This window comes from Salvia hispanica, chromosome 6 (assembly GCF_029641045.1).
Source record: "Salvia hispanica isolate PSC_SH4W2 chromosome 6, Shi_PSC_v1, whole genome shotgun sequence".
Lineage (NCBI taxonomy): Eukaryota > Viridiplantae > Streptophyta > Magnoliopsida > Lamiales > Lamiaceae > Salvia > Salvia hispanica.
Genome location: NC_142697.1, coordinates 12,065,586 through 12,089,416, shown reverse-complemented (window position 1 = coordinate 12,089,416; position 23,831 = coordinate 12,065,586). Strand labels below are relative to the sequence as shown.

General features: G+C 36.4%; 1 protein-coding gene and 1 long non-coding RNA gene across 2 annotated transcripts; both read right to left on the bottom strand.

Annotated features, from left to right (window-relative positions):
* Positions 1 to 8,483: 8,483 nt before the first annotated feature.
* On the bottom strand, positions 8,484 to 10,134 carry LOC125203373 (UDP-glycosyltransferase 86A1-like). Its single transcript, XM_048101704.2, has 2 exons — positions 9,624 to 10,134; positions 8,484 to 9,500 (listed from the first exon to the last, which is right to left on the bottom strand). The coding sequence occupies exons 1-2, from the start codon at positions 10,132 to 10,134 to the stop codon at positions 8,623 to 8,625; spliced, it is 1,389 nt and encodes a 462-aa protein (XP_047957661.1). The 3' UTR covers positions 8,484 to 8,622.
* A 6,583-nt stretch (positions 10,135 to 16,717) lies between these two features.
* Positions 16,718 to 18,577, bottom strand: LOC125204258 (uncharacterized). The gene is made up of 3 exons (XR_007173526.2): positions 17,249 to 18,577; positions 17,044 to 17,142; positions 16,718 to 16,965 (listed from the first exon to the last, which is right to left on the bottom strand). It is a non-coding gene; the product is annotated as an uncharacterized LOC125204258 (long non-coding RNA).
* Positions 18,578 to 23,831: the final 5,254 nt, after the last annotated feature.

Below are 23,831 nucleotides of genomic sequence, written 5' to 3'. Positions count from 1 at the left end.
GGGGATTTTAATGTGAAAAATTTCAGTTAATATGGTACATTAATGTGATGTCTGATTAACATAACCACACACATTTTCATTTTTTTCTTTATATATCTGTATTTTCTTGAGAGTATATATTCTACAAAATTACAAATTTTCTACATATTTAAAATTTTACAGTAATAATTAAAAAATCAAATTTTAAAATAAAAAATCAAAATCAAAATTATGAAATTCTTATAATTAAAAATGTGAACTCAATTATTATTAATATACTATTATTTCTCAAATTTTAATTTATTGCATGAAGAATTAAGCTAAGACTCTAGTACTATATTTTATAAAAAAGAGTAAATATTAAATATGAAGCTTTGAAATATTAAATAAATGAGTTTAAAATGTGATAATTTTTTTGATAGAGGTTTGTAAAGTTCCAAAATTAAGAATTTATATAATTTAATATTATTTTAAAAAGTAAAGAATTAATTATAAAATTATTAAAATTTTGAACTCAAATTAGTATGAATAAATCATATCGTATCAATTTTTTTAAATTATTGCATGATAGCGAAATGAGCCAAGAAGTTTATTTATAAATAAAAGGAAAATATTAATTATATATCTTTAAGATATTAATAACGAGTTAAGAATTAAGATCATATGATTATATTTTGATCGAGATCCAATTATAACGTTCCCAAAAATTAGACATTTACAGAAATTAAAATTTGGGAAAAGTACATAAAAAAACTCAAAATTATGAATTCTTAAAATCAAAACTGTAATCTCATTTAGAATTAATATATTTTATATCAAATATAAATGTGTTACATGTTATATTGAATTGAACTAAGGACTCTAATATTTTACAATAAAAAATTATAAAGTATAACTGTATATTTTTAAATAAGCATATAGTACTGTATTAATTTTAAGCATTCGAAATTTTAACATTTTTGAATATATGTTTAATTATTTTGTCATTATTAACGAAAATTGTTGACATTTATTCTTATCTTTTTGATTCATTTGTTTTTAAAGCACATGTAAAAAAAATGATATGGATCAATTAATTTAAAGTTGTGGGTCCCAGCTAAATCCATATATATTTCCATTAATGAAGCACTCTTATGGAGTAGATCTTAACTAATACTCCTTGATTAGATAATTATATATGTAGGGGCAATAAGGTATATTGATAAACTATAATTTTAATCAAAAATAAAATTAAATACAAAATTACTAATTACACCCTATTATGGCAATGCCATTATGTCTCTAAAACATTTCTCTTATATTTGTTACCTTCTCATAAGAAAATAAATAAATTAAAAGGGTTAAAAAAAAAAGATAAATACGTATTTCTATGTACTTTTCCTTTACCTATTCTTGAAACTGCTTTAAACATGTTAATGCAATCCAAAATTTATTGTATGATTCAATTACCTTGTTAAATTTAAAGTGGCATAGTTGAAATTTTTTGGTTAAACAAAATTACAATCCGATTTGCTTGGGATTCAAGTAGAGTGACGGCTGACCAGAAACCTAAGACTAGGGATGTCAATCGGGTCGGCCCACTGGGTTACGGGTCAATCGGGTGCGGGCTAGTCGGGTTGTGATTTCTTTCGGGTTATAAAAGTTCAACCCTAACCCTAAAAGCTCGGGTTTCGGGCTAGCCCAACGAGTTAATCAGGTTGCTACCGATAAGATTAACATGCGATCAATCCCATAAATAATGATGAAAATTAGTTATATTCATAAAATGTAAAATATTTAATAATGATAAACGTGAGATATATGCTTAAACTCAATCATAAACATGATCAAATACTAATATTTGAGATATTTCGTAAAATTTTAATGCATATTTTAGAAATTTAAATAATTTTTTTGTGAATTTAAAGTTTTTAGTTTATTTATCAATTATTATATTAATAAAAATTCAATATATAATTTATATATTTAATATAAAAATTGAAAGTTACTTTTTTTTAGTTATCTATAATTATAAAATCAATCAATGAAATGTCGAATTAGGAGTAAAAATTGCAATAATAAAAATTTTATCGGGTTTCCGGGCCAACCCATAGGGTTTTCGGGTCTAGCCCTAACGGGTTGCGGGTTAATCGGGTGCGGGCTAGTCGGGTTGTGATTTCTTTCGGGTTATAAAAGTTCAACCCTAACCCTATAAATTTGGCGGGCTATTCGGGCCAGCCCACGGGTTGCGGGCTACATTGACATCCCTACCTAAGACTATGCTTGATAGGTTACACATCCGTCTCATAGAAATAAATCATACTCCCTTCGTCCATAAAGAATATACATTTTGAATTCGGTACGGATTTTAATGCAAAATTGGTAAAGTAAGAGCATCTCCATTGGCTTTAGGTCAGCCATAGGCCAGCCATAGCCTAGCCAAAAACTCCTCATGCCACATCATCAGGACAAGAAACCCCTCCTGCCACATCATCAGGACAAGAAACTGGACAAGCAATAGCCTAGCCATAGGCCAGCCAAATTATAAAAAACAAATAAATTACAATCACGCAAATCACGGAATTAAATTTACGATACAAATACGGAAAAAGGCGATAATTTTATTTATAAATTAAAAAAAGTACCAAAAAAAAATTACATAATTTAAAAAAAAAACCATCTTGCTTGCACACACGATCCCCGGCTCACTCCTCGTCACCGCCGTTGCCGCTACCCGGGATCCCCAAATCTGGCACAGCTGAGCCCCCCTCCCTCTCGTCTCCCCTGGCCCTACGTGCACCAGCCAAATCGACCTGCATACTCTGAAGGATCTCAAAAAGAAATCCCTTCTCCACAGGGTCCTTTGCCGCCTTTCATTGATTGACGATTTTCCACATGTTCATCGCCGTTTGTTGACGCCCGAGTTTGGCGAGCTCGACTGTCGACTTGCTAGTAGGGGATGGGGATGCCGACTAGACCTCCTGGGACCACTGGGCGACTCCCCTAGAACGGACCCGTTGCACCGTCCTTTGACCAACCGGGCGGGTGCGGCGAGTAAATGATGGAGGGAACGGAAACTCCTGAGCATCGTCGGGGAGCTCGTGGGAACCACCGCTGCTGCTGTAGTCACCGGCATAGTTCAGACGCTGCTTCTTCGGCCAACCAGCATCGACACCCACCGAAACTTCTCAGAATCCATCAGCACCACGTAGCAGTTCCATAAGGTAAACTCCTTATAAATCCCTTTCAAGGGGAACTGCGTCTCCGCGATCCTCCTGACATCGTCGTCAGTCTGGCCGCTGGTCTTCATGCGAAGATTGTTGGCGTACAACCCCGCAAATCGGGAGACCGCAGCCCTGATTCGCTCCCACTGCTTCCGGCACTCCTCCCCGCTGTGTGTCTTTCCATGCGGGCAATGTGTCTTGTAGGCTGCTGCAATCTTAGCCCACAAATTGACGATCCTCTGATTATTCGATTGGAGAGGATCATCGCAAACAGTCACCCAAGCCTTGGACAGCCCGACGTTCTCGTCATCCGTCCACTTCCTCCGTACACTGTCGTCATTAGCCGGCTACGACGACTTGCCTACCACCTTTTTGCCCTTGCCCTTTGATACGCTCGGATTTTGCACTATTTTAGGGCCCTTAATTGGTCTGTTTTTAGTGTCTAAATCGCAATTCATGTCCATATTTCACATATTTTATCTATTTTGGTATTTTGACATGTTTTGTGAGAATTGTGCATAACTGAGCCAAAAAGATAGGAAAAAGTCGAAGATGAAATTCTGGCGCGTTCAAGACACCCAGCGGCCCGCTGCGTGTGTCGCAACGACCGCTATGCTTGAAGCGGTCCGCTCCGAAAGAGTTGTGCTGAAAAGTCTGAAGACGCCTAGTGACCGCTGGGACGTGTGCAGCGACCGCTCGAGAGAATCCCGTAGCCACTGGACTAATTTGCAGCGACCGCTGCAGGACATGCAGCGACCGCTACCCAAATTCGCAGAGGCTTCGGACAACGCACAACGACCGCTGGCCAAGGCGCAGCGACCCGCTGCGAAAAGGCGGTGCACGAATTTAATTAGATTTTCTCCAGATTTTACCAAGATTAGCCAATCTTTTCCTTTCATCCATAGGATTCGACTTACTCCCTATATATACCCCCTTAAACCTCTTCAAACACACACACCTTTTACACTCTTTGCCTCACAATTCTAGAGGAAAAATATTTGAGAGTTCATCATCGTGCAAGAGGTTGAAGACAAAGTCAAGTGAAGATCAAGGCTACAGGATTCTACCTTTGGGTTTTATCACTTTAGTGCTTATGTTTACATTGTTTTCCCTTCAAACTATGTTTTTAGATTATTCTATCATGTGCAACTAAATTCATAGGATTCTAGGGATGTGTTAGTAACTCTTTTTGGTTTATACAAATTCCATTTTCTATTTAATATCCGTTTTGTTTATACTCCATTTCTTTCTTAAGTTGTTCCGTAATACTGAATGCTTGAGTGACACATTCGACGCTGATCTGCTAAAACTTGCTACATAATCGTGAGAGGAGGTTGGCAAGTTAGATCCACTTAATAGACACTACAATTAGCTTCCCTTAAAACGACACTGTTAATTGAGAGTGAGGACTTTTCAAGGGTCTTAGGAGCTTCTAGGAGTTACGAATCCAGGATTGACAACCCTAGTGTTAGTAATCTACGCTTGTACCGCATGGGCAAACTTATGTAACTCGTCCTATCGAAGTATAAACTGTGCTAGGGTATTGTAGTAGGAATTTATATAACCATAGTTGTGAACGCACATCCATGGAATTCTCTTATCTCATTTATTCGACCTCTAGTTTGTGCTGAAGGAGTTGGCAGCGGAAGTGCTCACATAAATCGATTACATAATAATCCTGATCTATTTAGCAAATTATTTAGACAAATTCTATTCGCGCAATTATCACATGTATCATGCTCATTACTCAAATAAATCATGCTTTAAATTAATTAAAACCTAAAACATGTTTTTCTACGGTTTAGCTATTTTACCTTGATGATTCTCCAAAGAATCGAAGATAGCTAGCGCCTTCTCCACGTGAAGATCTTCAGTACTAAACCACAGATCTTCTGTCTGGTTCCCGGACAGTAGACTGATATCAAGTGGGATGATCTCACCAGTATACTAGGACATAAATAAAGAAGACGAAAAACCTATCCCACAAAGGAGAAAAATCGTCCTTTTCCTATGTAGAGAGGGGGACGAAATTTTATGAAGAAAAACAAGTGTATTTTCTGTCTCCTTTATCCTCCTATTTATATTAAGTCACATATTGGGCCCAGACAGAAATCTATGGAAGGTTTTGGATATGGGCTCCTCCAATTAGCTTTTTTACTAATTAAATTAAACCTAATTTAATATAAGCTTATAATTGGAATATTACGAGCAGCCACTACAGAAGTAATATTGCACTCTCCATCCAAATCCGAAATTATAAGTACTCCGGGTTTCCATTGCTTGATATTTATTTCCCGCGCTTAAGATAAAAACATCAATTAATTAATTATTGTCTGCTATGGACTTAGTTAATTAATATCTTATTAATTCCAAGAGTGGACTCAGCAAGAAATTCTTATTTATTATTCATAGAGTAATCAAACTCCAACTAGCTAGGTACGAATAATAAAACCTTATTTCAAGCTCCTCTTGAGGATGTTATCAAACGAGACTCACATCGCCCACGATTCAACATAATTGCAATCTTAGCACCGCTAGATATTAATCACCACTACCCAATATACCAGGCTTATTGGTTGCGAAAAACACGCACCATTTGGTAAGTCAAAGTAGTGCATAATCAATATCGTATGCTCAATGCTAACGTATATTGATTAAGAAACAATAATTTACAAGACATCGTCTTTCAACATTTAAACATGTAATAAACTTCCATTAAATGTAAAGCATAACAACATTATGACAAAAATAATTTGTTTATTTATTTGGAAAATAAAATAAGAGTTTTAACAGTATTCAATCACTCGAAAGGTGATTTCTAGTATATAAACTCTAACATGTGTTGCATTCATCCGCTTTCTGTTTTCAATTTAATTATTTTCAAAAATTCTCTGGTTCTCCAAATAGTAAAAGAAGCTTAGTAGAAGGTAGCCAATTGGTGATCTTATTACCCGTGTTCGACAACCCGGTACTAACCTTTAGTTATACTAGATCTACCATGTATACTTGCAGGTATATTTAGTGCTAATAAATAGTGCAACACCCTTCTTCTTCTTCTTCGGTGCGCCCCGACCCCGACCTACTCCCCCTGTCTGAATAGGAGTGTCGTCGTATCAATCGACTTGTTCCAACAATTCCTCTAGGGAGAAAGTGTCATCTCCAGTGAATTGAGTCTCCACTGGGGTTGATGTGTAGGAAGATGCAGTCAAAAAGTCAAGACTGGAGCGATAGACATTGTCCCCCCCCCCCCCCGGGCTGCACCACCTGCTGCACCCCCGGCATCCCCTGAATCCCGGACTGCATCCCCTACATCCCGGGTTGCATCCCCATCATCCCCGGATGCATCACCGGTACCCCCGACATCCCCTGCCCGCCCTGCCACACCGGCATAATACTACCCCCGGCTGCCATCCCCGGCATCATATGTGGCCAACCGTACATATTGTAGAACCCGCCCATCGGGTTCCATCCACTTCCCACGTGTACCGTGGGAATTTGCGACCCGGACGTCACTGGAGTAGTTGGAGTGGAGTCGATGTTGTTCTCCATTTAGCAATATTGCTCTTGTACAGAAATTAAGAGAGAGGGAGATACTCGTTAACACAAGTGGTGCGAATGAAAATGACAATAAAATCGCGTATATATAGAGTTTCGAAATAAAATAAAAAAATTCCGCTCGCCGATCGGGAGCCTACAATGGCGGCCAGCGGATTGGCTAGCGCCCGTGAATCGGCGAGCGCTAGCCGATTTGTCGCTAGTTGCACCCAATGGTCGACTAGCGGACCAGCGAGCGCACGCGGAGCGGCTAGCCGGTCCGCTACTAGCAGCCATTGGAGATACTCTAAGAGGTATGTAGAGAGAAAAAATAATAAAATAATTAAAGTATTGTTAGAAAGAAATGAGTCTCATCTCATTAGAGAGAAAGAGTTTCCAAAATTGGAAAGTGCATATTCTTGTGGGACAGAGTAAGTAATATTTTATTTTTAGTCTTTCCCATATAAATAGTCCATATCCATATGTGATAATATTTTTTTCCTTCTCTTTTATGTTACTACTACCTCCGTCCACGAAAATGTCCCATTTTTTCATTTTCGTCCGTCCCCCAAAATTTGTTTCATTTCACTTTTACCATTTTTGGTAGTGGACCTCATATTCCACTAACTCATTCCTACTCACATTTTATTATAAAACTAATATATAAAAGTAGGACCCACATTCCACTAAATTTTTCAACTCACTTTCCATTACATTTCTTAAAACTTGTGCCCGGTTAAATTGGGACGAATTTTCGTGGACGGAGGTAGTATCATTTATGGATACTATCATCCCGTACACAATTTCAATTACATTTTCTCCCTCTCTCTTACTCAATTTCAACTAAATTTTCTCCTTGTCTCTTCCTCAATTTCAACCAGTACATTTTTCTTATTTTCTCTTACCTTATCAATTACGAATTAAAATCCGTGTCAACCCTAAATGACCTATTTCTATGAGACGGAATGAATATTATTTATTCTTCTGATCCGAGTAGAGCATAGCATACCCTAGGCAATAATAATTTTTATAGTAATAGTATTATATAGATAACCGTAATTACAAAAAGCAGATTTTACTACTAATACATATATGTTTATTAGTAAAAAACTTAAGTACTACTCCACATAGGTTTGAAGCTTTGAAATTAGAGCTCCTCTTCAATATCCTGCTGCACTAAATATTTCCGAAATCTATTGAAGTTCCAAAGTGAATAGTATACACAAAGGCCCTTTAGCTGTTGACACTTCTCACCCCCAATGAAGTCGAATAAATAAGCAAATGGTGTATTGTTGAAACAAAGCATTTAGATGAGAATATAAGTTAAATATGGTGCAATCATTTCTTGCAAGAATACTAATATATATAGGTTGGCATTTACAGTAATCTGCAAAGGGTGGAATTCAAAAAAAGTAAAGTGAATACCTAAAGCTTGGGAGTGACACTTTGATTTCTGGGGCCATCCATCCTCCAGTGTCGTTTTGAGATGCTGCCAAGAAAAATGGATTCACTAATAACATTAACATGGCATTAAATTAACAAGAGAATGTGACATATGTAGACCGGTTTATATGTTTGATCATGAAGAGATGGTATTCTGCAAATATCAATTACTACGACAAAATGATCATTCTTGGACAGAAATGGAAACACATCCACTCCCACTCGAGGTGTTGATAAAAAAAAAGCAACTAGCATAAAATAGTTTGACCTTTTGAGTATAGCGATGTGTACAATAGAAAATCGTGATATAATCGCCCAATTTTAACATATAGTTATTGGAATTTATTAGTAGCACAATGTTTTACACTTCACTTATCTTTAACTTAGAGGAACCTGCCATTGAATCAAGGGCCATGTAACATAGTGCAAAATAAGTAAAAGACAAACAATTGATAAGTCATGGTTAGGCCTCTGCCTTAACCTTCAAATCTTTGAGAAATTGAATAAAAATTGCCTGCGATGGCCCTTGTTCATCCAATGCCTTATGCATCAGCATCCTCATTTTTTTCATCTCATTCCTCAGGGAGATTGAAGTTTCAGCACTCATCAACTGCTTAATCTTCTCTGCAACTTCTTTCCGATCAACCGATGTTCCATCGCAAAGATTAATCCCCACCTTCCACTCATCAACCACTAGTTTCCTGTTAGTCGGCTGATCAACGTAAAACGGATAGCAGATCATAGGAACGCCGCACCATATTGTTTCTAGAATCGAGTTCCACCCACAGTGAGTCAAGAATCCTCCAATGGCAGGATTCGAGAGCACTTCATTCTGATTGCACCACGAAACGATCAGCCCTTGATCCTTGCTCTCATCCTCAAATCCATCGGGTAAAACTTGTGCGGCATCGCGAATCACCCAAACAAAGTGAACTCCACTGAGGAGAAGCCCGTGGGCTATCTCCTCAGCAAGCTGCTTGTTGCTCTGAGCAATACTGCCGAACGAAAAATACAAAACAGAGCCGGGGGCCTTTGAACCGAGCCAATTCGCGCAATCTGTTTCAGGCCATAGGCTCTTTGGGACAACAGATTTGGTGAAGTTGATAGGACCAATTGCGTAAGTAGGCTGCTTTCGGTTCATAGCAGAAACCGCTTCATGCTCGAGCTCGTGTAGAGTGTTGATGAGAATAAAATCAGCATACTTCACCTGCTCAAATGCATCCCACACAATCCTGCTGGTCGTGCTCCTCACGTCCTGATCGTGGAAATATGACATCAAATCCTTGGCCTCGATTGGTCGAACCCCCGGTATAAAATCGATCACTTTCTTCTGCTCATCACCTTATATACACACAAGATTTTATACTATTGAGTTAGGATACGTAATTAAATTCAAACTCCAAATATTGTACAAACTCCAGACTGATAGAAAATGTCAACAGATGATAAAAATGTTAAACATACCTTTAATTGGGAAATAGCCTCTCTCTTTCAAGACATCCAAGTGATAGTCTATGGCGAATACGAGAGCCGGCTGTGTCCAGAAGGAGACGTTCAAGATGTTGTATTTTTTAGCAATAGCTGCCGGCCAAGAATAGAAAGTGTCAGCCACCAAGAAATGAAGGAACTCCGAGTCCGAGCTGATTATGCTTCCGACGACTTCATCCATGTGAGATGGGAAGTGGCGGTACATGGAATCCCAGTGGTCGTCGAAGTAGAGGAGCCTGTTAAAGTCCGGGGGCAGCCCATCGCTGATGGTGGCGTAACGTATGTCGAGATTTGTACCGACAAAGGGATCACCGTTCGCAGCGTTGACGCCGTTGGCTTTGCATAACATGTAGTGGACGGACTCGGTTTGGACGAAGGTGACGGCGCATCCGTTGGAAGCAAGGTTGATAGCCAGATTGGTGAAGGGGGTGGTGTGGCCTTGGTAGCAGAAACCAATCATAATGGCATGAAGCTTTTTCTCTCCCATTTTTACAGTTTTTTTTTCGTTTCAATTTGATAAGTGTGTAATATATAGTAATAGTATATGAGTACATAAGTTGAAAATGGCACCGGATTCGCTTTGGAAGTTGTGGTAAAAACAGAAAGATGAGACGGCTGGAATCGAACATTAATAAAAGCTGTAAATAGTAGTCTTCATTATATTTGACTAATTCATTCAGAGGGTCTCTGATTTATGAAATTTTACAAATAAAATTTACAATGAGACAAAGAAAGGACAAATTAAAGTGAGGCTAAGCCGACTTCAGTGCCATCTCATGAAATCTTCAATAAAAACGATCATAGTTTGTTTGACTCCGAATATCCATCCCCACTTGCTGCATTTTCGAACTTGAAGTGATGGAGCCACCATAGGCCAAGACTGGCCATGAGATTGCGCCGCTTACCAACCAGCCGCCGGCTTCTCGTGAAGAGGTAGGGAGTACTTCAAACTTGAGCTGTTTTTGGTTAGTGATAAATTTGTAGATTAACAGACGGCAGGTTTCACAGTGTAAATTCAAGATATAGTGTTTACAAAGAATGAAAAGCCAAAAGACTCCATGAACCCATAAATTACTCCATTAGCAATTAAGTTATACTCTCTCCGATTTTTTTAAAAATAGCAGTATTAAATTACTCCATAAGCAATTAAGTTATACTCTCTCCGATTTTTTTTAAAATAGCAACTATTAAATTACTCCATAAGCAATTAAGTTATTCTCTCTCGATTTTTTTTAAAATAGCAACTATTAAATTATTCCATAAGCAATTAAGTTATACTCTCTCCGATTTTTTTAAAATAGCAACTATTTTCGTTTTGGATCGTTCCTTAAAAATATGAACTTTGAATCTTTCTATGTTATCCACTATCTCTACTTTCACTACTTTTTCTCTTCATTAATCTTACTTTACTCATTTTTCCTTTCCACTCTTTTACTTTACCAATTCTTCTCATTTACTTTACCAATTGTGCATTAAAACCCGTGTCATTTCAAATGTTTCTATTTTTTGGATTAGGAGGTAGTAGAAGATAATTAATTTGGATATTAGAGCTAAAACTTTTCATCTACATCTATATAAACAAGTGAAAGCTCCATTGAAATAGAGAGTTCTAAAGAAGAAAAACAAGTAAATAAAGAAAAAGAGTAATGCGAGTTTTAAAGGAAGCATGAAGCTGCTCAACAGAAGACTGCGATGATGAAGATAGAGATGATGAATATAGTAGATGTTTTAAAGGAAGCATGAAGCTGCTCAACAGAAGACTGCGATGATGAAGATAGAGATGATGAATATAGTAGATGAAATGAGAGAAATGAGGATGCGTCCGGTCTTTTAAAGCAGAGGTTATAGGAAGAATTAGGTAGGTCATAGGTTAAAACATTTTTGTTGGGCCTCATATGATTCATGGGCCTGAAAGAATTAGTAAAGGAGTTTGCTTAGCCTTTTTAATAATAGTACTAGTATATTTTTTGTATAAAGCTATATTAAATTTACTTAATTAGTTTCTATTATTATGTAATTTCATTATAGCAATTACTCGATTATGCATGCTTAATCGATATATATTTTCATAATATAAATTGCAACATTTTTAATGCGAATAATTTAAGTAGTTACTTAAGAAATGTATTCTGCTAAAATATAAGTAAAAATATAAAAAGAGAGTACTTATACATGCAAAATAAGCGTGCATCAAATAATATATTAATTGAAAATAAGTATATGTGCATTAGATAATATTTTCAAATTTTATAAATATTTTAGTTGTTAATTTATACATAAATTATTCCTATATGCCTATACACATATATTTTGTAGACGGGGTTAGTGAATCTATTTTACGATAAAGATCTTTAATTATGTTCGTTTAATTCTACAGGTAATATAGTGTATAAAATTTTTTTCCAAAATTTATGGGTGATTTCTCTTTTGTTCTATGATACTCCTATAATTTAATGTAATAGAACATTGTAGTATATGATTAATTGTTTCATATTATTATTGATCTATTTAGAAGTATATATATATTTGTTTACCATTTTTATATAATGATGTTGTTTCTAATTTTATTAATTAATTTATATTCTAAATCAGTGTTTTGAAAAATATCTTAACCCTCGGATAAATTACGGTATTAATCATAAAAGAATATGTTATTTATACGCCATTTTTCCACTCAATGTGGGTTTTAAGAAAATGATTGATTTTGTGAAGAAAATTGAATGGAGAAAGTAAGCAATGTAGGACTATTTTTAGTAGTATTAGTTACATAATAGATTGTGAATGTCAAAAATCAGTGAATTGTGGAGTCAGCATATTAAAAGTGCAAAAAATTATACTCTCTCCGTTCACAAAAAATAGATCACTTTGTGTATGACACGGGTTTTAACGTAGAAATGGTAAAGTAAGAGAGAGGAGGAGAAAAAGTAGGTAAAGTAAGAGAGGGAAGAAAAAGTGGGAAAAGTATGAATGATAAACTTTCCATTTTAAGAAAGTGGTCTATTTTTTATGGACGTCCCAAAATGACAAAAGTGATCTATTATTTATGAACGGAGGGAGTAGTTTCTTAAATCATGGATAACCTATAATGACAAAATGACTCTTGAAATCATCAACTGGGGAGTACTCCCTTTCCATTCTTGCCCCCATAATTTACACTACGGGATGTTATCTTTTCTGAATTTTTGAGCTTCGGTTCATTGGAGGCTTTGGAGCCATATGTGCAAATGTGACCAATGCATTTTCACAATTCACCGAAATTGCTTTTCATTTTAATTTGTTGACAAAGGTTGCATGTCTTGATATTGTAATCCGAGATTGGAGCTAGAAATTCACACCGCCCATTTCAACGAATTTCTTCCTCACGTTCGACGACAAAAATCGTTTCAACAACAATGAAATGTGGCGGATGGAATTGAGAGCTCTGTTCTTCATGTTAATTGCCTCTATTTATAGGATCTACTAACCAGTTTACATCATTATGCTCAACTTCCTCGTGATTCTTCTTTCTTTTCTTGTACAATTGCCATGTCAGAGCACCATTTGTTCTCCTTATCCATTGGTGGCTTTTTTTTTTCTCTGCATTTTACTACAAATTGCTACGTTTTCATCTACTTGGTCAAGTTGCATCCTCTAGCTAATTTAGCAGCAATTCATGCACATTAACTCACAATTCGTGCATTATCTCCTCAAATATATGTAAAATCACCCAATAGCCGATGCATGAAATGAACTCATCAAATCTAAAAACATATCACTCTCATTTTATTTTAACAAAGTCAAAATATTTATGTAAATTCGTATCAATAAACTGAATAATTAATGGGGATCAAAATGAGTAATGAATAAGGTCTGAAGTTGGAATATTTTACTCCCTCCGTCCCAAGTTACTTGAGTCGTATTCCTTTTTGGATTGTCCTAAGTTACTTGAGTCATGTTGGGATCATCGACTGCACATGAGTTTGATATTGTCCGCTTTGGGTGGAGCCAAGTTGGCACGGATTTGTTTTTGGGTCACCCCAAAAGGCCTCAAACTAATTAGGGATGGATAGCACTTATATACTAATCCAACTTCCCTCACTCATCCGACGTGGGATGGGTTTGTACCCAACAAACCTCTCCTCAAACCGAGACCACATCGGGAACACATAGTCGATACATCGAGACATTGCAGGCTCGACTCAAACTAGAGTCATCTAGGGCCCCACTCGATCCTGGGTCATCCAGGCCCGACCCTTTGGTCACACAGGGCCCGACCCAAAGCCACCTGGGCTTTGATACCAGTTGTTGGGATCATCGACTGCACATTAGTTTGATATTGTCCGCTTTGGGTGGAGCCAAGCCAGCACGGATTTGTTTTTGGGTCACTCCAAAAAGCCTCAAACTAATTACGGATGGATAACACTTATATACTAATCCAACTTCCCTCACTCATCCGATGTGGGATGGGTTTGTACCCAACAAATCATTTCTCTTTTTGGCTAAAAACAAAACATCTAATCACACCTCATTTTTTTTCTTTTATTTTACTTTCTCTTATCGCTCTTACTTTATTCTCTCTTCTACTTTGTTTAAGTCATTAAACACAACTTTCTTAAATCTCGTGCAGTAAAGAAACGCTTTAAGTAACGTGGGACGGAGAGAGTATAATGGGGATTTGATGATGGATTACAATTTAGAAGTAGGTTTTAATTTAATAGTTGCGAGATTTTGCATAAAAAAAAAGTAATGCCAAAGTAGCGAAAATTTTGTCGTGGACATACATTATTTCTTCACTTGAGCTAAAGAAAAAAACGGTTAAGAATATTTTTTCTTTTGGTAAAGTTTAAGAATATTTTTTAATGCAATTAAATACGTTAATTTATGCTTTGAAATATATCCCCTACGCTTTAAAAAAACGTCTTTATCATCGGTGTTCCAATTAAAATTAGAGGACACATGGAATTAAGCGTCCTATAAGACAAAAGATCAAGTTAATTTACTATTTATTTAAGAACCTTTTCTTTTGCATCCTAAATAATTATTACTTAAAATTTTCTAATGCAAGTCGCATTTCGAATTTTGTATTCTTGAAAAACTAGTGTTTTTTTAGTGTTGAGGGTTTATTTTAAATTAAATATTATATTTATCATAAATTTGAGTTTTTCAATATTGATGAATGAAAAATCTAGAAAAAGAAATATAGTTATCACTAGATATAAATATCTTAATTGTTTAGTGTGATGGACAATTTCTAAAAAATATTGATATTGAGTCTATTTTTTTATGATTTCAAGACATGTCAATCCATTCTCTTGAAAATCTATATAGACATTATATATTAAATTTATTATTTTAATATATTTAACGTTATTTTTTAAAATTTCAGCACCAATTTATTTAACTCTCTAATCTTCTCCCTCAATCCCTCCCTCAATTAGACGCACACAGTTAAAAAACCGTCGGTTCCGGTTCAGAACTGGCGGTTCACGGTTCAAAAAATTCATGAGCCTGAACCGGCCTGCCAAGGGTTTTGGTGGTTCCGGTTCCGGTGACGGTTCAGGTCACCATATTTTGGCCAAAAGCGGCGGTTCATTTTTTATTATTATTTTTTTATTTTTTTTGCATTTTGGTCTTTATTTATCTATGATATGTGCATAAATAAAATTCAAACAATAATGATGAAAATTGCAATTTTATTGATATAAATTTAAACGAGACTATAAGTTACAACAATTACAATTTACAAAAGACTTGAAGTCTTAAACAATAAATTTAAATGTACTTATATATTTCAAAAAGAAGACATATTGAAATTGAAGTACGAGAACGAGAGGAAAAAATAGAGATTGAGAAGAGAAATCATTGTCAACACAAGTATGGGGTGAGTAGAAATGATGGGGAATGTGGTACTTATAGGAGAAAAATTGGGACTTAAATTTTTTTTAAAAAAAAATTGAATTTCAGCCTGTTTATCGCGGGAACCGGCGGTTTAAGGCTGAACCGGCAGTTCAGTCCACGGTTTCTGACGAAAAACCGGTGGTTTCTGACCACTTTTCTGCAACACTCTACCTGAAAAGCGTAGGACCTAGCCGAAAACCCTATTTGAAACGTTGATCCGCCAGTTCAGATTTCTCAAATTCTTTAACCTGAACCGAACCTCTGAACCGTCCCCCGATTTGAACCGCCACTTCTGGTTCCGGGTTATGAACCGGCGGTTAACCGTCAGTTCGATTTGGTTTGTGCATGCCTACCCCAAATCTCTCACAAACAAACACACTTCCAATCTGATGGTCAGATGCGACACTCTGTGTAGAGCATTGGCGGACACGCGTTCAGATGGGGGAGTGTAATACCCGCCCCTTTATTTTCCTTTCGTGAATGTTAATATCGAACTAGCTCCTTGACTTGTGTTTTAGAATGGGAATTATTACCGTTCGTAAATACTTAATGTTGATAGTTCGCAAAACCAAAAAAAAAATGCAAGGAATAATCGAGCGAATGAAAATAGACAAATGAACGGTTATAATTTTTTAACGTATATGGTGAAAGAATACGAAGATATCTTTTCCCGAACAAAGTGTTCGAAAATATGTATATGTCACAGAATAATAAAAAGAACGGAGAGACATATGCATATGAATATTAAATTGTGTATGATATTTATTACTTCCGGTGATATATGTTGGTGAAAGAATGAGTTTGATATTTGTGTGTGAAATTAAAAGTAAGGTTTATATACATTGAGTTGTGGCTCATATAAACCACTAATATTTTTCAGGAATAAGATATTAGTGAAGTTTTTGGTTGACATTGGTCGTATGAACTGCACATGTTATCAGGGTCGGCGGCTGACGCGTTTTGGCAACCTTCTCCTCCTCATCATTTTTGCATGTAGATAAATGTGTAGTATATAGAGTGGCGAGAGGGTCCCATTACTATTTAAAATGTTTTGAAATATGTACTTGATAAATAGTGATTTTTGAAACTGTATAACATGTGCGCTTTATATACTCGAAATGTGGTTATTTGTTTTAAATTTTGAAATTATTTATTGTAAGTGCATACGTCATACAGGTTGAGGTGTGACTGGGTTGAGGTGTGACAGTATACGTCACAAACTCCCTTCACTTATAAAAAATGATAGATCATGAATACTATTACAAGAGAAACGTAATCACGAATACTATTACAAAGGAATGCATGCTGGGCATCATTTCACCAGCCAACCTTCGGCAAACCGCGACTCGTTCTCGATCAATTCGTCGGGCCAAGAGCAGTGGGCCCAAGCCCAAACCTCACCACACAAGCCCGTTCCGACCAGCCCAAGTTATGCTTCCTCCTGCAGGAATAAAAACAAGAATTTATGCTAAGAAAAACAAGAGAAATAAATGAAGCTTATTAAGGGAAATGAGACAACCTTTCTTTAGCAAAGGGGAGCTAAGGACTTCCCAAGAGGGTAAGTCAAAGCTGCTGCAGCACCCTCACCCCAACAGCCTTGCCTCCTCTCTCGATGCTCCTGCAACTTACAAACAAAAAGAGTTATTAACTAGGGTACCATGAGGCCACGTGAGAACAAGAATGTTTTATTAGTCAAACACCTAGTACCAACGAAAACACCAAACCTCTTAAGTAAAAGGCTGCTTTGAAGATCAAAACAAAGAGAGATGCTGTGTTTGAAGACAAATGGAGGTCAGCTCCATTTAATTCTCCTAGGTACACCCAAGCTCTCCTATAAAAACCCCCACACCCCCTCAAAACTCCTCCTTCTTGTTCGAAATCTTCAGCTACAATAGAAAGTCGAGAGTGAGTGAGCTAGGAGAAGAGTTTCTGCAGGCATTGTCTACCCCCCCCCCCCTAGGTAACACATTTTTCCTCCCCTCATCACAAACACTTTATGTTAAAGCAATCTCAATTTTTTTCCCCCAACTTTTCAACAAGGAATCAGGAAGTAAGTGAGAGAGTCCAAGTTTTAGAAGCTGAAAATCAAGCAACTGCTTCAGGAGGTAATACAACTCCACCTTCCTCCCAACCAAAATTTCACGCCAGCATGTAGTAAACAAAGCTCAAGCATGTTTAGACCACCAACACTTCAAAATCACAGCATGATAAATAAGTGGAGTAAACAATAGCTCTTGCACACAATCCTCTGCCTTGTTTTGAATTTTCATGTTTAGGATAAGATAATTTCTTTTCATTATACTTCTGAAACACAGACACACATGCTGGAAACTCACCCCACTAAAATAAGCAAGAGACAACAGAGAAGCCCTTAAATTAAGAACATAAATTACTTTGTATATACAAGTTTTCATTCAAGCTTTGTTAACCCCTCACAATCAGTAAATATAAGTTCATAACTTTAAGCTTAAAGTCCAGATTGTTCAATCTGCCACATGCTCAACTCCTCTAAGAAATCAAATCTGTCACAGCAAGTTCAAAGAAGTCCCCAATGCTCAATTTACAGATTGCCATAGACTTAGCTCATTTAAACTAAATAACTATACTAGGAAAGAATGGAATAGAGAACTTAGCTTTAGGAGTTTTGACGGAGATGGCGGCGCTGACTGCGAGACAGCGGCAAGGGCTGTCCAGCCGAGCAACGAACAGCGGTGTTCGACCGCAAAAAGGGGCCACTCCGGGCGTGAAGACGAGAGATGGAAGAGGCGCTGTTTCTGTCCGGGAAAGAGAGAGAGCTGGAAGGAGACGGGAGGCGCCGGCACGGTGACGCCGACAACAGAGCGCCGGCGGTTGACTGTCGCGAAGGTGGCAGTCGGTGTAAGAGAGATGCGATGCTTCCTCTCCTTCTCCGACGGCGCGACACCAGCGACGAAGGGACAAGAGGCGGCGGCTAGTTGCGGAACAGCGGCGGTGACCGACGGACGGCGAAGGGAGAGGCGCCGCTTTTTCTCCTCCGATCTAGGGATTCCCTTTTTATTTCAATTGGGGGATTTTGTGTGAGTTGGGGAATGGGAGAAGAACCGATGGAAGTGAGGAAGTATATGTTGGGCCTCTTCTTGTTATTTTAGTTTGGGCCTCTCCAATTAAAACATGGGCTAAGAAATTAAATAATGGTGTGAGCTAAAGAGAAATTTATAAGCTTGGGCCTAAAAGTGTTAAAGAAAGGATTGGGCTAATTTTGGTTAGTTGGACTAAGTGAATAAATTAAATGGACTGTGTTGCTAAATTAAATCACGAGCCCCCTAAGTTGCTCGATAGAATTAATACTAAGTTATGGTTCGTTAATTAAATCCCAAGACGAGGAATTAATATCGAAAGAGATACATGGAAGGTAATACTCTCAAGTTAAATGAATAACCCTTAAGCCTCCATGATAGATTAAATCTCTTGAGTTAATTAATGATTCAAGGATACTAGAGCTTCCTCTAGAAAAATTAAGAAAAAGAAAAAAATAGCACGCACTTAGGATGCATTCATGTTTAAGTCTATTTTGACTTCTTAAAGTCTAATTAAGGTATTACCTTGTTTTCTAAAGGGACGTCTTCGCACGTTGTTTAAGACTAAGTCAGGAGATTTCTGAAAGAGACATAAGTTTGAGGTGGGCATTTCTTTCAAAATGTGAACTTGCCTTTTAGCATGATTATGTGAAAATTATGCTATTTATGTTTTGTCATGCCTTTTACGTTTTATGGAAATGCCTATCTGCTTGGCTATGCCAACTATGTTTAATCGAATTCGGGTCCCAGTAGGGCCGCAAACCCTACTCGGACTAGTGTACACATATGAAGATCGTGTGCTAGCTTTTAAGTTGGCCAGTCCAGTGACCGTCGTGGAATGTGGCCACATTCCCGGTTCACATACGTTTCAGATATGTTATATATGTTATGTGATTGCGCAATCAACTTTACGAACAAAAGAATTTTAGTGACTCGGGTCTTTTTAAGTTAAAACCCCGTGTTCACTCAACTGGCTAACAAAGCTTTGACGAAAATTATGTTTCGGCAATGTGCCCACTGAGTATATCAAATACTCAGCCCTGCATGTTTCTTTTCTAATGTGCAGGTTAAATGTGTATGAGGAGGCGAAGGTGTTGGGAAATGATCATCAATAAGTAGTTAGGTAGCCCAAAGTAGTATGTCTTTGATAAGTCATATTCTGAGCCTTGGTTACTGGTCAGTATGTCGTGAAATGCATGTATTATCTGCAAAACAGTTGCTCAAGTGTGCAGGATTAAAGGATCCAAGTCAGTAGGAGACGATTCAGGTGACGCAAGTGAAAAGGGCGCTAGAAGGGTGCAATACTGACCAGGATGCATGCCAGAGAAAAGACTCGAGATGGAGAAGAAGGATAGCTGGGATGATCATTAACAAGGGCATAAAAGTCAAAACTTGAAGGAAGTCTACCCTAAAAAGCAAGGGGTAAGCCTCCCTATAAAAGAAGTCACTTGGAGAGAGAGAATGAGTTGGAAAAAAGTCCAACCACCACACTTAGTTAGAATTCTCTCTAGAAGATTAGTTCCTTCAGCATTATCCAATCTCTCGTTCCTCGCCACAGCTATGGTCACTTGACGTCCGAGAATCTGCCGGAGAAATCATCGATCCACCGTTCCAGCCAGTTGCCGTAGTAGTATAAGCAGTATCATCGCCCGGAGTGGCCAAACAATCGTTATTTTGCTTTCTAGTTTAATCTTTACTTGTTTTCGTCGTTGGTTTTGTTGCAAACACTCATCGCTGTTGCCTTTTGAAGTACTTTGTGAAGTTCCAACGTTTTAATTATGAAGTTTCTATTTCGTATGTCGCTTTGGTTCGAGTTTGCTTCATTCTGCATAGGAAAGTTAGATCTAGTTGTTGCCTTTAATTTCTAAGTGCTTTTTCACCTGGAGTTGTCGATTTGAAGTTGTAGTTATGTTTAATCAAATTTTCGTGCATGAGTTTCTGTTCTGCGCCGTGATCACCACCTTGCATGTCAGTCAGTAGAAGTAAAATTGCAGTTTCATCGTTTATTTTAATTATGAGCATTTAATCAATGGATCTTGAGTTTGAGGTTATGAATCTGAAGTTCAGTTATGGTGATTGTGTTTATCTGAGTTTTGTTAATGCTTGGTGAAGAAGAAAACGTCAAAATCAACTTTAGTTTGAATCACTTTACTTTTAAGTTACTTTTGCTTTTGTTCCCCACTTTTCAGTTGTACTGTCCAGACCTGTCAGAGAGCCACCCAGCCACCAGATATACCTTGTTGTCTAGATTTCCTTTTTTAGTAACTGTCTACTTTTCATATGCCTTTGAGACACCTTGTCCTCTATTTTCACGAACACCATCACATGCCTGTTATTTTCACGCCTACTAGTCAGTAGAGTACCACCTCTATTTCTTGCCTAGGTAAAATCTCAACCCAAGCGTGGTAGCTAACCAAAAAAACACTCAGGAAAGTCACCGCAGTTATCAAAACGTGTCCATCCTCGTGGGATTCAACCCTTACCTCCATTATACTAATCAGTAGAAGTGGGTTGAGGAAACTTGTTTGAAGCCAGGTCCCGGTTGTCGTACCAACGACTCAGCTGGGTCGGGAATTTCTTCCTGATCAGTTGGATACACTCCAAATTACATACGAAAACCGAATACACAGACCAAAAAAAAGAGACCCTTCAAAATGGCGCCGTTGCTGGGGATGGATGGCGTTCATACTTGTTATTGTGTGTGATCTTTTTGGTGTAAATACTGTTTATAATTTTCTTTTTCTTTTTGGTTTTCAGTTTATGAGAAGTGGCTCGGCTCCTGGCCAGTGGAGACCAAGGATACTTCCCCGAGGAACAATACTCGTTACCACTCGTTCTGGCCTGTCGACAGCACTGTCCGACCTAGGCACGAGTAGCGATGAGATTATACTAGTCGCGAAATAGCTAAGCTCACTAGCACTAGGGAGCAGTGGTCGTGACAGGGAGGTCTTAAGCCCTATCCAAAACATTTTGTTGAATTTATTCCATTTCAAAAATAAATAAAAATTTTGAAATTTACCTCGGGCCCTCACTGAATTATTTTTATTAAAGACTATATCATCAAACGTTGAATAGTAAGAGAGGCTGAAATGAATAAGAAATAAAAAATTATAGAGGATAAAATGAAGAATAATATATAGCTTATTAAAATTACAACTGCTCTTAAACCCTATTCTGTTTGACAGAAATATATTGATTTCTTTAAACATGTGTTTTGTTAAATTTTCTTTGGACACTGTAAACTAAATTTAATTGGATAACTTACTTTCCAATTAATGAATTCTAAATTTTCGTCTCCTCTATTACTCTTTCAAGAATCATAATTAATAAACTATTATTTCATTTTTCTTTTCATATAATCGATGCACATTCAAATTATATTTTCTTAGTAACTCTAATTCGTAAGTTAAACTTTTAGACTTTTTTCTTTCAATTTAACTATGTAAAAGCTTCTTGTATTTTTACTATATTTTTTATTTTAAAAAAATATTTACAAAAAATAGTCTTTTTTTTTTATGTTCACCAAAATTAAAATCATTTTCATTAATAGAAAAATTTCCATCAAATTTTCTCCTTTCTTATTGTACTTTACCATTGTTTCTCACTACTTTTTTTTTCAGTGCCAACAAGCCTTAAAACTTGTACTCCCCCGTCCCACAAAAATTGTCCCATTTTTCTATTTCCGCCCGTCTCACAAAGTTTGTCTCATTGCACTTTTTACCATTTTTGGTAGTGAACCCCTTATTCCACTGACTTATTCATACTCACGCTTTATTATAAAACTAATATATAAAAGTAGGACTCACGTTTCACTAACTTTTTCAACCCACTTTGTATTATATTTTTTAAAATTCGTGCCGGGTCAAAGTGGGACTATCTTTGTAGGACAAAGGGAGTATCATCCACTAGACTATTTTTGTAGATAATGAGAATACATATAGTAACATCCTATTAATAAAAATTTCTGCGTATGCCATTTGCGTGGAGTGCGATGTGACGGCCATCGATATCCAGGAAGTTGAGATCAGGCCAACCAAGTAAATTGGGCTCTCAAATGTAGTTAAGTGACAATATTCCACACATTGCATATGAAGCATATGATCTAAAGTCGTTATCACAGCTCTATTGAATAAACGATCACAGATAGCAACCAAAGAGAGAGAATGTATTATTGTCGGTCTATGGTGATAACGATATTCTATTTTATTTTATTCTATTTCACTTTCCGAGGTGCCCCATCACCAACCTTCTTACCTTTTTCTTTCCAAGTTACAAGAACGCTTCTGTCACTGTACATGTGCTTGCGACCCTTTAATTTTTCTTTTTTTCTAACTACTTGCAATAAACATAAAAATGGAATATCCTTCTCCATATCCAGTTCACTGTTCATCAGTTATTTCTTTGGATAACAAATTTAATTGATTTATGTCCTCTCTCTGATAACTTTTAATAATTTTCTCCTCCAGGTACTCCATCATCTCATAAAAATAGATCATTTAGGATTGATACATATTTTAATAATAATTAGTATAATAAAAAAAAAATCATAAAAATAGATCATTTAGAATTGATACATATTTTAATAGTAATTAGTATAGTAAAAAAAAATAATTGAAATTGTACAGTGGATAGTGATACTCATAGATAATAAAATAAAGAAAAAAAAAATACTACCATAAACAGATAAAAAATATTTATATGGAAAAATAAGGAAATATGATACTATATTTTTACAAGATTAGTTAATAATTTAATTTCTAGATATAAGATTTAGTTATTAGTTATTACAATGATTTCTCATAATAAAGCATGAAGTTTATAATTCTAAGAATCAAGATCTTATAGATTTTTTTTTCTATACTATTCCTTTAGATTTTACATTTTGACAAAAATCTATCAGGCTAATTAGTTTGTAGACGTCCCTGATTAGTTGACTAATTTTACATTTTGATAAAATTTAAATTTTTTCTTATCTATCTTACTTTGTTACGCATCCTATATTATTTCCCAAAGTTCAAATACTAAATATTTTGTTTTTTATTCTTGCATAAAAAACATCATTAATTAATTTGGATGGAGTGAGTAATAATTTTATTCTGGCACACATTAGATTTTTTAATAAAACATTCTAATAGATTTTAAATTATAAAAATATATGATGTTTAAGATTAAACGATTTGATTTATAACTCCGCCTAAGTATTGTTCGATTGAATTTAACTCAGAATTAAAAAATACATTCACTGAAATTA

Coding starts and splice junctions, on each gene's coding strand:
- LOC125203373 (XM_048101704.2), bottom strand. CDS start 10,134: ATGGGAGAGAAAAAGCTTCATGCCATTATGATTGGTTTCTGCTACCAA. Junction 9,501..9,623: donor AGGCTATTTCCCAATTAAAG/GTATGTTTAACA, acceptor TGTGTATATAAG/GTGATGAGCAGAAGAAAGTG.